General features: G+C 37.0%; 1 protein-coding gene across 1 annotated transcript in view; it reads right to left on the reverse strand.

Annotated features, from left to right (window-relative positions):
• The window catches only part of CTNNA2 (catenin alpha 2), a 524,185-nt gene that overhangs the window by 14,924 nt on the left and 492,901 nt on the right, over positions 1–16,360 (reverse strand). Inside the window, exons 17-18 of the mRNA XM_061992337.1 lie at positions 15,358–15,492; positions 1,731–1,874 (exon numbers count right to left, since the gene is read on the reverse strand). Coding sequence (XP_061848321.1) covers positions 1,731–1,874; positions 15,358–15,492 — 279 coding nt within the window. The remainder of the gene's footprint in view (positions 1–1,730; positions 1,875–15,357; positions 15,493–16,360) is intronic.

Below are 16,360 nucleotides of genomic sequence, written 5' to 3' on the forward strand. Positions count from 1 at the left end.
GTTTAGTATCTAAATTAAATTTTACCTCAAAGCATTTGCCTGTAAAAAGAACAAACCTCAAATTATCTTTAATAGCAGCAATTCCTATAAAGTTAACCCAATGAAACATTAGAGATTGACTAATCTGCTTTTCCTTTCCTACTGAAAAGATCAAAGTTTGCTAGGCGAGCTAAATTTGCCGGACAAGTTCTTGGCTTTGCAAAGGGAGATTGGGAGATCTCAATGTTTGTTTCACTAAAGGAACAAGCAGTAGTAATGTAACACCTTGCACCTGGTCAAAGGTAGAAAAGCCACCACTGACATGAAACCAATTCTAATATTCTTAGTCCTTATTTTTCTCTGTGACAGGAAAGGAAACAGTCATTAATGAAAGTTTTGGTAGCTTTGTAAACAAGACTTTCATTCTCCCCGAATTTCTTTCAGATCTCCTGTGCACTGATACAAAGAGCATCACTGAGTCATAGGGGAGGAATAGCTATCCATCACTACGGACCAATCCCCAATACATGCCACTGACCAGAAGATGGAATGGTTTGCATCCTATACCCAATTTCTCTAAGCCATCTAGTCACCTGAAAATAGAAGTACTTCATCAATCAGGCTATGCACCACCTCTGCTGAAGAGGCTGTGATTGCACTCTATTTTGTCTTTGATTTATGGAGTTCCTTTCACTGAGATATGACGCGACCCCACATGAAGCTGCTAAAGAGCTTCGAATGAACAAGAATGGCAAGATTTGTGATATCCTTAGATTTGTGGTATCCCTAGGGCCCAAAATCTTCATACGATTCTTCTTCTGCCCTTTAGTATGAGAGCTCTGGCATCTTGACAGCTTTAATATATACCCAAGAGGCAGTGCAAGAAGGGAAGATCTTCGTAGTCCGTCTTGTCTTTTTTAAAATGCTGAGGGACATTAAAACAGTGAAGCAGCAATACTTGAGGCCAAGGAAATTAGGGAAAAAGACAGTGCTTTAAAGTAAAATAGTAATGTTTAGGCAGCGACACAAGAAAAACACCAAGAAATTTACTTAGCAATATCCCTGGCCATCTCATCACAGAAAAAATCAAATGCTTTGTTTTCTAATTTCAAAAGTTAAACTTCAGTTACAACTCGGGGTTTTGATTTCCTGATTAATTTTACATCTCCCACAAATAACTTATTAATTTTATTTCATCTATAAAATAAGCCCTGTAATTGGCCTATTGTCAATATATAGTTTCACCAACATGCTGGATAAAACAGATGGAAACAGTAGCAGAGAATGCAGAAAATAAAAATCCTGTGCTGTATAAACAAGCATGATCAATAGTTAATGATAGTAAATACATAGAATACACCATCAATCACCATTTTATCACAAAATAGTTTTGAAAAATACTGGCCCAGTACTACTGTAATTAAATTAATGAAAGTCTAGCCATAGAGTTCAAGAGGACTAGACTCTCTGCCTTTTCACAATGCAAGATAAACATTGAAGAATCAATTTAACCACCAGCAAACGGTCAACCTCTGCAAAGAAATACAATCGTTGCATTTCACTTGACATAAACTCTGACTTCGGAACAGTAAGGAAATGACTTTTCCCAGGTGACTAAGACAACATAAGCAATTCATTCTGTGATTCCTATGGTTAATTAAAAAGAAATCCCCCATTTTTCATGATTTTTCCCTCCACCCCCAGGTCTATAAAGAGAGTCAAAGATAGAGATGAGACAGGAAGTTACTCACCGTCGAGGAGTCACTGCTTCCGGTCTCAAGCGTAGCTCCCTCAGCACAGGTGGGTGGGTGGGTAGAAAGTTGACTAGCCCTGCCCCCATCTATGACATCACATTCTACCTCATAAAAGGTAGTGAAAGTGTTCTGAACTCCAGTCTGATTTCCGAGAGATACAGAAAAGAGATAGTGAGAGAGAAAGCAAGAGAAATATTGTGCCGTAGAGGTGAGAGGAGAGGAAAGTGTGTGCTGAAGGAGCTATGCTTGGTCAAAGAAAAACAGGGACTCTCCCACGATGAGTAACCCCACTGTCTGGTGGTTTCTCTCACTTGCTCTGAAAGCACAGGTTAAGCATACAAGACCTCCAGGCTTTGCTGATTGGGAAAGCGATCAATTTGGGCACCTTTTGATGAAAGTCAGAGAGGACAGAATGCTCTGTCCCCATTAAAAGCCATTTGACAGCAGACTGAGCATGAATTTGGGTAACAGACTTCCAAGTCACATTATTTTGTGTATGGTTTTGAACAGCTGAACTGCACAAAACATGAACACTCATGCAAGTAGATGAAACGCCAGTGACTACAACTGGAATGACACTTGTGTCCACCTGTGCTGAATAATCATTACACAATCCAGCCCTCTGGGATGACCCTTGAATAGAGTAAGCCAGAGGGTAGGACACCTACACCACTATATGAAGGAGGTCAAGAAAGAATTACATTTTTCTCACTTTTAAAATGAGAATCGACAAACTGTGCTGAAAGAACAAGTGAGAGAAGTATAAAAGATTCTGGGCATACATTTATTTACAGAGCACACTTAAAGTTGCAGAAAATATCAACAAAATTGCAAAGAGGTGATGCTTTTAAAGACCATACATTTTTAGACAATGACCACCTTATGGGTTGAAGCATATTTTTTTCAAAGAGGTGCCCAAGAACTAAAACTGGAAGGCTTAAAGTGGGATAGTCATTCTAATTTATTGTAAATGGATTTTTTTATCATCCAAATTCTGGGAAAGCAGGTTTGAGAGTCAATATAATTGCTTGTACTATCTACTGGGATATTCTTAATAACCTGGCTGTATGTTAAAATTGAAAAAAAATAGTATATGCTGCTAAACTTAACTCCATTAAATAAAACTGCTCAGAGAAGGAGAGACTACTCAGTGCCAGTAAAGAGTGCTAGCAAAAGATCCTGCCTTTTGGAAGACAAAAAATGAATGCCCTTTAAATCTCTTTTAAGAGTATGTATTATAAGCACACAGAGTTAAATATTGACGTTTTCCTTTGGGCTTTTTGTTGCTACACGGATCATATGAATTGTAACCTACTCATGCTTATTTTTTAAGTCTTAGTAATGATTAATGTGTATTCTCTGCTCCGTTTGTGTGCTCTTTGTTTTTCTCTCCTTGCCTTCTATTGAAAAAAGGCTGCTACTAATGCCTAGTACCAGTCACTGCACCTAACAACAGAATTCAAGTGGTTTTCTTCTTTAACTTCAAAATTCTTAACATAACCTTACCCTGCAGCATCTGCTGATGTTACTTTAAACAACAAATCAGCTAGTCCAATTGACTACATGAAGAGCTATTGTGACTGTTAGAGATGATCTATAACTTCAGGAACACAATGCAAAACTAGGCTGTGTCTGAGTAATGCAAAGTGATGATAGTGCTGTACATTTCAGTTAATAATTGAGTTAAACAAATGTCTATCTGATTTCTCATGACATCCTCTTGATTTCAAGCTATGTGCATTTGACAGAGAGGAGGAAAAATACCTCTGGTCCCTTGTATTTTGTCTAGTCTTTATTAACATGTATGTCTACTAGTCTGCCACAGAACAGAAAAATGGAACTTTTAAAGGCTTTTATGGTAAAATATACCAGATAGAATTCAGTTAATTCATAACTTAGGTAACCTACAACTTGAGTATTGCACCACAGTTGTTTTTGCCAAATGAAGTAGGAATGTATTTCGAACTCAAGTGATCACCAGACCTTAAGAAGCCTAAGCAAGCCTGTTATTTCTGATAAAGAGAAGAATGTTCAGAAGATATTTCTTTAAATATGAGAAATTTCACACTTATAGTAGCAGTTATAATGTCTACTAAAAAGAAATAATTTGTTTTTTATTGGAGTAGAAACTTATGGATGTAGCACAATTAAATTCTGGAAGACTGAATATGGCCAAGAATACTCTTCAATAACAATGAAAGATGAGAAATATGGGGAAATATGGTAGATTACATCATGATAATGCGATATAAACAGTTTAATAGATTAGATGGCAGATAATACCCCAGATGGTATTTTGAGCTAGCACTGTTCAAATCTGAAATCTTGTTTTGACCTGCTTAGTATGATATCTGTAGATGATAAAGAGAAAACTAAGGAAAGAGCAAGTAAGATAAGATTGATTTGTGAACACACACTAGAACACATTTCTCACCTAAACAGTGCACAAAAGCAGAGAAATATAACTAGCTGAAAACATTTTTAAAATGTATATGCAGTCAAGAAATCTTGAACACATTTTCCAAGTGTTCCAGGGAATACAACTAAAACTAATTAAATGAATGCATGAAAATGTAAAGAGACTTTAATGAAGACTTTAATACGGATGTCAGTTCAGCCTAACAGCATAAGAAAACTATGTGAATGTAGATCAAGTAATTTTGATTTAATCACTTGAAAGCAGAGTCCATGTTCAGTTTGACATCAAAGATCTGTCAGAAAACAACAACAAAAGTACTTGCTTTCTTGCTTAAAAAGGTGGACAGATGATGGGGAATGGGCAGGTGCCACTAAAGCACCAGTGGCTGCTGTCCATAAAGCTCGAGTCTAGCAAGACTGTGAAAAGCTGAGGAATACCAATCACATAGACACTTGCAATATATTGGTAAAACTATAGTAAGTAAGAATGGATATATTTTAAGAAATTGAAATATCAGCTGAATCGGCCAAGGTGACACATTCTGTAACAGTTTGAGACTCCATCATAGACACATCTCTGACCCAAAGATATCCCATTACTGAGGTGGATCAGCTTGATAGATGAATGGGAAAATCTTTTTTATTACTATCTGTCATAGCTAAGTAATGATAAAATATGTAAAGTCTCATCTGAGAGAGGATAAAACTGTAACTTCTCTAATTTCTTTTGACAATGGGAAAGCTGAATCTAATTGCAGGTACAGAAAAGGATGAAAATGCTACATCCTCTTGATCAGATATTGATGCTCTAATCCAGTTTTATAGAGTTCTAATTTAGTCTTTGATGAGATTTAGGACACATCACTTGTATGATTGGTCTCATTTTCTAGTAATGCTATTATCTATTTCGTAACTTAGTTTACAAGATATTTTGATGAAGTATTAGCCAGGATTAGAAAAACTCATGTTAAAAGAAAGCATTAGAGAATATCTAGCAGTAAGGGCTTATGATTGATTTTTCTGATACAGGATAGATTTTTTTACTTTGACTCTTTATCAATGTCTTGAATACATCATCCAAAACAAATGCTTTTTGTTGATGCAGCCACTTTTAGGTCACCTAAGATTAAGAATGTAATGTGAGAACAGACATTTTTTTCTTTTACTCTTATAAGGTTCATAGCTAACAACATTCATAGTAAAAAATGAGTTTCAAGTGTGTATGAAGCTATTTCAGACATTAAAGATATAAGGCAACTTTTAACCTTCCTCACTCAGTTTGATATCTTCCTAAAGGCTTTTATGACCTCTTACATTTAATAGAAATACATTCCTATTGTGAGCTTTATTAAATGGTTGTAAGCTGTTTTGTTCAGTATTTGCAATTGATTCTGCTCAGGCTGGGAAAACCTGATGATGTTTTCCCTTCAGGGTATGTCTTCTTGCCTGTGAGTGTTTCTCTGTGTGTGTTACTCATCTGCAAGTAAGGTTGTCAAGAACTATAATTAAAGTCAAAGAAACTGATGAGTCTGAACTGAAGTTGTTATTCTTTTAATACCAGCAAAAGCATCATTTGATAGTACCTTTAGAACTGAGAATAAGTCTCACCACTATCAAAACCAGGAAGTTACAATCTGCAAGAGCTAAAAGATGTACTTTCTGTACAAGAAACATGGTCCAAAATCTCCCATTGTGGGTTAAATCTGTCATAATGTAAATTCAGTTCTTGGTAATTCCATGTGCAAGAAACAAGCCTAATTTTTTTTTTTAAAGTCTTAGGATGTACCTATGAGCAACTATGCTGTACATTCATGAGGACAATTGAAAATGCCCCAGGGGACTTCTTATTTAATACAAAATGGTGAAGCTTGGTCTCAAACTACCTCCTTTAAAGTTAGGAAGACAGGAGAAGCGAACATGAGATAGCACTGAAGTGCTCTCTTTCCTTATAGTACTTTTTTAGGAATAGTCCTTTAAAACCATACCTTAGGGTATGTTAGAATGGTCTCTAGGCTTTACTAATTATTGCAGGGCTGGGGCAGTTTGTAGATCGGAAAGCCGTGTTTCCATTTTCTCCCCATCTCATTCAGCATGGCCTGGAATAGGAAAACAAGCTGGACAGAAGCAGTAATTGCTGTTGCAGCCAAGATTTGGATTTTGGAGTGGTTACTATTTTTAAAACAAATACAGCATATAATGAAGTACATACATTTCCTTTAATTCTCTTCTCTTTTTCTATGATTGTATTTGTTTCAAGCCTCAGTCTTGAATCTCTAACACTTTGCTTTGCAAGGAATTAAATGGCTTAACATTATTTGGTATCAGAAATACTTTTCTTTGCAGAAAACTCTTCTAATGTGAAAGTTCAATAAATGTTATCTTTGGTAATTCATGAATATTTGTTACACAATAAAGCACAAGAACATATTCACTATAGTCAAAATGCTTTTTAATAAGGATAAAATTCTGACTTGTCTAAATGGTAACCTACTAAATGTAGATATATAGATGGTGTGCATGCTTCTTGTCTCCATGAATATACTCTAATGAAGATGAGTACAGTGTGATTTTACTTTGCAAATGAAATTCTAGACAATATCTTTCCATTTATGCAGGATATATTGTTTCATATTTCTGTGTACATATGTCTACATGTGCATTTACATACAATGAAATGTTTTCTTAGTCCTGGAAATAGACTTAGAACATCATGGCTTCAAAAGAAATGAGATTATTTCATGACTAAATGCTCCCTTGTCTCATTTTTCAGTTATGTCTTAAGCTTCATTCTACTTTTCCTTACATAATGTAAACTCTGCCCACCACCAATCCACCTGCACTCAGCTGCTTTGAAGAAATAACCATAACGCTGATATAAATAAATCAACCTTTCCAAAGTCTTCTGTGCTATTCTTTATGTGGATCACACAATCCCTCAGATGCCCAAGGCTCGGGATATAGACTATTGTCCAATCCAGCAACAGTTATAAAGGAAAAACAGTGAGAACTCACAGGCATAGAAACAAGACCCTACAGGACCTTTCACTTAGCTGAATAAAAAAAATGTACAATGTCACTTCAAAGAGACCTCTGGAGATCTCCAGCACAAATTTTGACTTGAAATGAGTTGATTACCATCATTAGATCCACTCATTTGCTGCATTGTGTACCTAGGGCTTGAATCTCCCTCAGGATTGTATAAACCCTCTGGGGTCTTGGTCCCCACTAGTTTTACTGGGATTCTTCCCTGTTTTAACTTTCAGAAAGCCCTATGACAGTGTTTCCATAAAATATATCATATATAATGAATATGTGACTATGAGGGATTTTATCGGCACTCATTTTGATTAACCTGTGTAAGTCACTGATGCCTTTATCCTTTAGGAGTAGTAAATTGACTCAGTGTCAGGATGATAAATTTTTTATGTTACCACATCATCAGGTAGACCCTTTCTTGGACAGTGTATCGAGGGATACAGCCTGTGCCAGCAGGAGTTGGAGACTACTGTGTTAGTCACAAGCTCAAGCTATTTGTTCCAGATAAAGGCTTATCAAAACCTGTATATTTATAAGTATCATGTGCTCCATACAGCCATATATTTTGGAACAGAGGACACTTACTATGGGTCTATTTCACTCTCTCATATATCAATATATCTGCATGCTTTCAAACACATACACAGAGGTTACTTAATTATATCTCCGTTCTAAAAGGCATAGATGAAACATCTCACTGTATTTTTCATTTCTTTAATTTCTTCCAAAGCTGATGACACAAGCTAGCTGAACACACAGTATAAATCAAAGTCTCTCACCTTCCCCATTGAGCCACAGCTTTTCTATACTGGAAGTAGTAACTTCAGAGGCAAAATAAAGACTCTTAAGTTTATAGATTCTCTCCTCACTTGTTTGACAGTACAGATTGTCCAACCAAACTTTTTCAGAATCTCAGAACGGTCAAGGATAGAAGAGCCCTCTAGAGCTCATGCAGCCTAACCTCTTGCTAAATCAGATTCCCCTCAATAAAGAAGTACAGGAATGCATCCAGGCACCTTCTGAAACCTCCAGAGAAGGAGCCTCCACAGCCTCCCTGGGCAGCCTGGGATAGGGCTCCCTCACCTCAGCACCAAAGGAGTTTTTCCCCATATTCTAGTGGAATTCTTGTGTTTCAGCTTGTGCCCATTACCCCTTGTCCTGTCACCAGCTTTACATAAAAGAAAACTGGCTCCATATTGTCAATACTTGTCCTTTAAGTGTTTATCAGCATTGATAAGGTCCCCATTCAGCATTCGCTTCTCCAGGCTAAACATCCCCAGATCCTCCAGCCTTTCCTCCTCACAGAGATGTTCCAGTCCCCTCATCATATCGGTCCTACCACATCATATCAATCCTACCATTGTCATTCTTTGATTTTGTATTCCTATTTTGCTTTTAGTTTGCTTTTTCTTCCCCAGACCCTTTCAGATCTCATATTTCAAGTTCTTTGGCTTACTTATATTTTCAAAGTTCTCTCCTTTACCCACTACTTTCATTCCAAGCCTCGTAACAGAATTGCCTTCCACCACATGCATTGTAGACAAAAATCTTTCCATGAGTCCTATCTTAATTATTTTCACAGCATTGGTACATATGATACTCTCTTCATATTTGCAAACTCCCTTTTTGGCTGTTCTAAATTCTTACTATAATCTTCTGTGTGAAACAGTGGGTAAATGTGTAAAACAACTAGGAAAAAAAAAAAGTCTAAATTAAAAATCACAGAAGTAAAATAAAATTCTGAAGTAATTTATCAAGTATCTATAGAGTCTCTTCCCTCTATGAAATTTAGTATATTCACTTGTGTTATATCCTCTTGTCATATTAACCAGAACCAAAACTCTAGTCTAGATATCAGACTATATAACTTTGTGGTGTGTAACTCTTGAGCACACATTGTCCAGCAAACGTGAACAGAGTAAATATTTAGGAATAACTGCTCTTACTCCTCAACTCCAAGGAAACTGAATCACTAGCAGACAAAGCACAGAATTTCTGTTAGTGATATCTATTAATCATTAAGTACAGCTAGGTCTTAGCTCAGGTGTTTTCTCCTGGAAACATTGACAGCTTGTCAGTCCAAAAAGCCCCGTCCCGGAATATCTACAAACCTTGTTTTGGCAGACTGTTTCAAGTAGCTTTATTCCATTTACTAATAGCAAAACTTAATTTGTTGATAGACCTAAGTAACAGAAGTAACCTTTTGCACTCCTGAGAATCTTGAAGAAAAGGAATCCAACAGTTTTGTCAATTTGCCAACTCTCCCTTCTGAAAACATTCTAATATATGATACTAAATTCTTGCCTGATTCACTTTGTTCACCAAACTCCAAAACATTTTTCCATACTCTTAAGTACTTTAAATGCAAAGGTTCTGATTGCCTACTTTAAAAGCCAACAAAGGAAAACCCCAGAGAGGCCTTCTGATGTGGAGAAATAAAATACCATATCAGTAAGTCTTAAGTTACTGCTTATGCACATGCTCTTAATCCAAATTCAGTGAAAGACAGACTTACTTGCTTTTAATACTAGGTGAACTTCAAATTACCTGACCTTTCTTTGAGTCTATAGAATTCATAAATAGCTGGTACTTCACTGCCCATACATATACCAACTGGCTTTTATAGCACAAGGTAGTTTCAAGTGATATGGCCTCAAAGGAAAGAAAAGTAGGACCTATAAATCATTTTATTTTATTAAATGCGAGATTCATAGGCAGAATTGACAGGGAAACTGCCAGCTCACCTGAAATAACTGCTGGATGTGCAGTCTTATTCTGTGACAAATAATGAGGCTCATTCTTTTTTTGATGGGTAGATATTTCCAGTTTAGTCTTATCACTGATTGAGAATAAACATACAATTATTTTACAGTGTATCCCACAACTGTTCATATTTTTATCTATCCAACCTCCCAGTCCAAGTGTTACAGGAATTTTCATAATGTCCTACTCAAAGTTAATAGAGTAGCTCCAGGTCTTTTACCTTCCTTTTCCCAATAATGTCCTCACTTTCATTCACCATGTAAGAACTCCTACATGAAGTCACAATCTGATCTGAATTGTAACTTCAATACATTATAAGAATTGTTCTCTTGGAATCATAGCTGAGCCCATTATGCTGAGATAAATAGGCCTTAGAAAATCTGTTGGGTTTGGGGGGAGCTGCTTGAGGGGGCTGCAGTGCTGCCCCTATAAACAGTTCCCAAAAGTTCCCCAGCTCTGAGTTTGGATCCACCTCCAGCCCAGATGGGCCAATCTGGCACCTCTGTTAACACTATTTAGAAGGGAAATGGGTATTTCATAGGAAGAGGCAACCATGGGGTCAGGGAAGGAGGAAGGGAGGGAAAGTGCTGGATTGAAGACCTCCTTGCTGCCAATGGAGAGAGTGTAGCTGTTGCCCTGCAACCCATATAAGGTAATGGCAAGACCAATGGCTGCCAGTAGCACTGGAAGGACCCCATGCCAGAGGGGGTGAGTGTTGTGGACCCCGATGAAGCAGAGAGGAGATGCAGCCCTTGGGATGAATGCATGTTGGAGTAGCCCTTGCAGGGCTGCCCAATGTGTGAGAGACCCTGAGCTGGAGGAGGGGAATGTTGAGACGTCACCTGCCCAGAGGCAAGACCAGTAGCAGGAGCTGCTGGAAATGGACTGACTACGCCCCCATTCCCTGCCTCCCTGCTCCACTCAGCAGGGGAGGAGGTAAAAACACCAGGATCAGGTGTTCGAAGAAAGGAGGGGGATCTTAAAGGGATTGATTTTGCTCTTTATTGTTGCAATGCTCTGTGCTTTCTGTTTATTATATTTTTGGTTGGTAGCAGATAAAATCAGGTCTTGTTTTCTTCCCTAAGTTGAGTAGTCCTGTCTGTTTTGCCCAGGACTATAAGTGATGAGCCCTCCCTGTCCTTGGGGGGTTCCAAAATCCCTCACTCACTTTTCTCATTCCTGTCCTGTCAGGAGGGAGAGGAGTGAATGAGATGCTGATTCTGGTCCTTTGCTTGTGGATGGGTCTAAACCATGAGAGAAAAAACCTGAAAACTTGATCCAGCTAATGTATATATTTGGAGTGTGCTTTGGCTGTTGATTCAGTACTTTTGGATAGTGTTCAAAGGTGTATGGCTGTTACTCTGTGACTCTGTGTGTCTATCTGGCTCAGAAGTTTAAGACTGGGTAAATTTTCTGATAATACAGATGATTGTGTCTGTAGAGCTTTAAATCAAACCTGAACATGACAGGGGGTTGTCTTGGATAAGGGATTTTCTTAGACTCTGTTCAATCTAATCCTGCAGGAAAGACCGTAGAAAAGCTACTAACATAAACAAGAATTAAAAGAAAATGCAACCTCACAGCCTAAATGGATTGCACATAAATGAGTTGATCAGCTTCAGAGCAGCAGTAACCAGAACAGGTGGATATTTATTCTAGAGTAAGAAATGAATATATAGATTCTATTTGGTTGTAATGGTCTAGCTAACAAGAATCGGATATTTAGGAATACTAAAAAAACATAAAGCATCCTTAGAGTGAGAAGTTGCCTAAATTTTTATCAAAACAACAAACATCACTGTTAAAACCAACTCTGTTCAACAAAAGCTGCTACCACAAAAAAGCTATCAGCAAGAGCTAAGAATGTGGAAATGGTATTTGCTCCAGTAGCCTATGCTCAGCACCTCAGAGGATTTATTCCAATGTAACGGTGCAACTGATTGTGAAGCAAATATCCATTACATCAAATAAACCAAGACAAGAGAGAAAGGAAATTATTTTGCTCTTAGTCTGTGACTTAATTCAAGGAGGCTTTTTATTCTTAGAGGGGAATTAGAAATTAAATATTCAAATATAAAACTATAGAATCATGTATCTGTTTATGGACCAAGGTCAAAGGAACTTGTATTAGGAACAAGGATACATTCTACACAGATTATAAATATTTTAAAAATCTTTTGCATTTCAAAACATATCAGTTCCTTTTTTACTTTTATCTAACTTCCTCCTTACCCCTTTTATTTACTTTGTTCCCTATAATAATCTTCAAGTTTACAAGGCTCCTTATTGAAGAACAGGTATCACATAGTTTTCTTTATTTTACTTTTCAAAACTCAATTGGAATTGGGAATTGAGAGTCTCACTCTGCAACATAAAGGGCCAAGTCAATATTAATGAGGTTAGCCTGTTAACTTTGAATTGACAGATTTTACTTATCTGGTGAAAATAATTTTGCTACTTGCATGCAGGGAATTTGGTGAGGAAGATCAAAGGACAGAAAAAAGTGGGGGGAAAGGAATAGAAGAAAGGAAAAAACAACAGTGAGTTTCTTCCTTTACTGAAATAATTTACACTTCAGGAGTTTGACATTTCCTTATTTTTTTGATCTGTTTTTCTATTTCCAGCAAATTCAATGATGTCAAAAAGAACTCCTTCATATGCTAAGCTGGTATCATATCAATCTATGGAGGAAAAAGCAAACAAGATCAGCTTTATGCTCATTTTCAGAGATAAACCATATTGAACTATTGAATCCAGTGGGAAAAAGAAAGACATAGAAGTTTCACCAAAAGATATGTAGTGCATTATATGTTCTGTACACAGTAGTTTTGAAGTTGTTGCAATGCAGTTTTTTCTAACAGAACTATAAGAACTGTGGAGTGGCTTTCATCTGTATTTCAGGTTTTAGTAAGTTTTATGTCTCTTTTTTAACATAAATACACATATGCCCACATGTAAGATTCATACATATATATGCACACAACAGTTTCATTTATAAGTACTGATTAGTAGTTGTCATAATGCAAAAATTCCAGCAATTTGTACTCCCTGTAATAGTTCAGAATCATAACTCATCTTTTGAATCAAAATGAATTGTACTGTGTTTGTTTGTAAACACAGTAGTAATTTACAATATTGTAATAATTATCCTGATGCTTCATAGTCACATCAAAACAAATATAGTACATTCTCAGAAACTTCTATAGTCATAGGTTAGGAAGCTTGAATTCTGGAGTCTATTTTACTTCTAACATCGTACTGTATGCAAGTTGCCAAATAATGGTATTTCATTTTAATGTAAATAAAATACTGTTTATTTGTACTTGGCTATCCAAGAGAAAATGAATAAGAAGATGGAAGCAGAAGCAGCAAGTAGACAAGCAGATGTAGATGTGCATTTGGATACTAGATCTCTGGATAGCAAAAGAGCATACAGTACCCAGCACCTTGAAGATAAATAGCTTGGAAAACACTATCAGGAAAGCACTGTAGTAACTGTGCTAGACCAAATAACAAGACAATGCTCTCAGAAAGGGATGCACAGGGGTTCAAGTCTCTACATCACCTCCTGTTCAGAGCAGCAGCGGAAGAAGCAAGCTGGGCAATCTGAAACTTTTCTGTATGTCAGTACTGAGGCTTGGGGACAGACTCAGATAATTTTTGTGGTTGAAGCTAGATTTGCCCATCTGTCACTAACTGTAAAAAGAACCCAACCAAACAGAAACACAATGGTGATGAAGCCTGGTAAGCAGCAGATGCTAACAATGCCAGACTGGAAATGATGAAGTCAAGCGATTCGGCCACTTCAATTTCACAACGGATGGTGATGTTCCGATAACAAATAGATGCTGGAGATTCACAATGACTTATTCAGCATCCACATACACTGAATAAAGAGACTTCAAAAAGAAACACACACAACCACAAAAGCCAAGCTGGCAGAAGCACTGATTTTGGTAACTGGAATAAATAGATGAATATGACAATTCAATGGATATGAAAAGCTGAACCGAGATGGAAGTAGGTAAGAAAAGATCACAGCATTTACTATGCAGCATAACTGTCAGCGATACAAGGACAGATCACTTCATTAATATGAGGAAAATAGAAGAGGATCTTTTCATTGCTGTGGGAGGATCAAGGTATTAAAATTACATATGTACATATGTCAAGAAGTGAAGACCAATAGTGGCACAGACACAGGAACATTTAAGTTGCTCCTTTTAGGATTGCATATATGACTTCAGAATGTCTGATTCAAGAAAGAAAATGTTTAAGACCTTCTAATGTGCTTTGCAAAAAATCAAAATGGCATGTAGTTGAGAACATTTGCTCTGACTTTTGATGTGTTTGAGGAAGGCCAGTGATTTCACTGGGGAATCTTATGGATGAAATGCATAAAGTTAGTTGTCCTAACACTCTTCGTACTTGATTGGGCTTAAACAATGAAAGGGTGCTTTTTCAAAACCACATTTGAAAACAATCTTGTTTCAGGTATCTTGGGTCTCACAAATCACCATCATTTTTAAAGCACACTCAGGAGAGTGAAACATTATACATTTACATGCCTATGGCCTGTATTTGAGTTAAAAAATAGCAAAGGTGTCGTGAGGCTGTACTAAGGTGATTAGTTAAAATAGCAAAATAAGAAAATCATGAAGAGCAGCAATTGCTGCTGCTTGGTTCTACTAATCTCCCAGAGGCACTGAGTCCAACATTAGGAGAAGAAAAGAAAAAATCATTAAAAAATTTAGAAAACTAATTTTTAGTAAGATTACTGCTGCTGCACATTCCTGTCTTTATTTCTAAAAGAGTTTGTCTGTAAAAAGTCTGTAGTGTTCACTGAAAATAACTGAAATAACTGGATAGGAATTAGAATACATCATATTTGTGTTTGCCACTGGCATTTGAAAACAGCACATGCATCAAAAATATAAGTATTTTGCTGGCCTTCCAGAGTTTTTGCTAAACCTAGTATGCATTGGAACCTGAGTGAATGAAATTCCATTAGTCATCACCATCTTAACAATATGCACTTCATACAGAGCTGGCTTCTGCAGAGGAGAGAAATTACCAGCACTAACAAAGGAAAGAAGATTTATAATGAGTAAATATACAAAAGCTACAAATAATTATATTCACAGCTTGGCAATGACTTTCTAGGCTATGAAATTACTTTTCTTTTGAAAGAATGAAGATTTTATAAGGTTAGTATAAACAAAGGGTAATTGGAAAATCAAATTGCCCCACACAAGTTATTGTAAGGTCTGGAATAATGGCAATAACATTTTAAAAAGCTTGCTTATGAATCACTATATTTTTGCTTTGTACATTATTGCCATCAAAAATGCTCCCTTTCAAGTGCTACAAGGGAAACAAAACCAGCTAAATACAAATACCAGCTTACCCCTGATACAATAAGTTCTCCTCCCAGGTTCTGAACTTCTGCCTTCACTTTGCTGCAGATATTGAGTTGGTGGCAGTAGAGGGCAATGCGCTGCAGGTAGGCTAGTAGATCCTGTTTGCAGGCTGAGTCGGGGCACTACAGGCAAAAGAAATGATTGATTAAATGTAGCTGAGTTTATATGATTATAGAGAAGTAATCAGAGCAGATAATGGCAACATGTGTGTATTGAGGGGGTCCATTTCACTTCCTCTTCACAGGAAATACCTGATGAAATGTGATAAGTCAAACTCTACCTCTCATTTAACTGAAGACTTACAAATTCTAACCTGAAGATGGACTATCAGATTTTTGTAAAAAAAAACTCCTCTATCAGCCATTAATGAAAGGCAATACAAATAATATGATTGCCATGGTTCACTTGTGATATCAGTTTGTGTGGAACGGAAGAATCTATTAACCAGGCAAAAGACTAAGCTCAATCCAAAACTCCAAGTTGCCTCCTGAGTGTCCAGGTTAAGATGCAGCATGGGCCAGTTCAAGTCCAGATAAACATGGTTTTGACTGATTACATCTACTCTACTGTCAACTCTTGACTGTCTAGCCAGCTTCCCTGCCATTTATGCAGACTTCAGAGGACACAGCTCTGCTTCTAGGTTGGCAGATGCCAGGCCCTTTACAGGCACATGAAGGACTCAAGAGGCAGAGAGGAAGGAGGCTGCTTGGGTTTGGTATTGACAGATTTGGAATGCTTATTGTTAATGCATAAAGACTTTAATCTGTGATAGAAGGAAATTATTTACTAAAGTATAAGTGACATGTTACAGAGTCTCACAGAAAGTTGTCAGTCTTGCAGTCCATCTCAAGAACACAGAGAAAAGATGATCTGTCCGCATGTTTTAAGGGAAATCTCTTCATACTAGAGGGAAGGCTATCTACAGCTCTGTACCATATTGGATACTGTGCATGTCAAAAGCTTTTTGATAAGAATAACATTAGATAAATG

This window comes from Colius striatus, chromosome 3 (genome assembly GCF_028858725.1).
Source record: "Colius striatus isolate bColStr4 chromosome 3, bColStr4.1.hap1, whole genome shotgun sequence".
Taxonomy (NCBI): domain Eukaryota; kingdom Metazoa; phylum Chordata; class Aves; order Coliiformes; family Coliidae; genus Colius; species Colius striatus.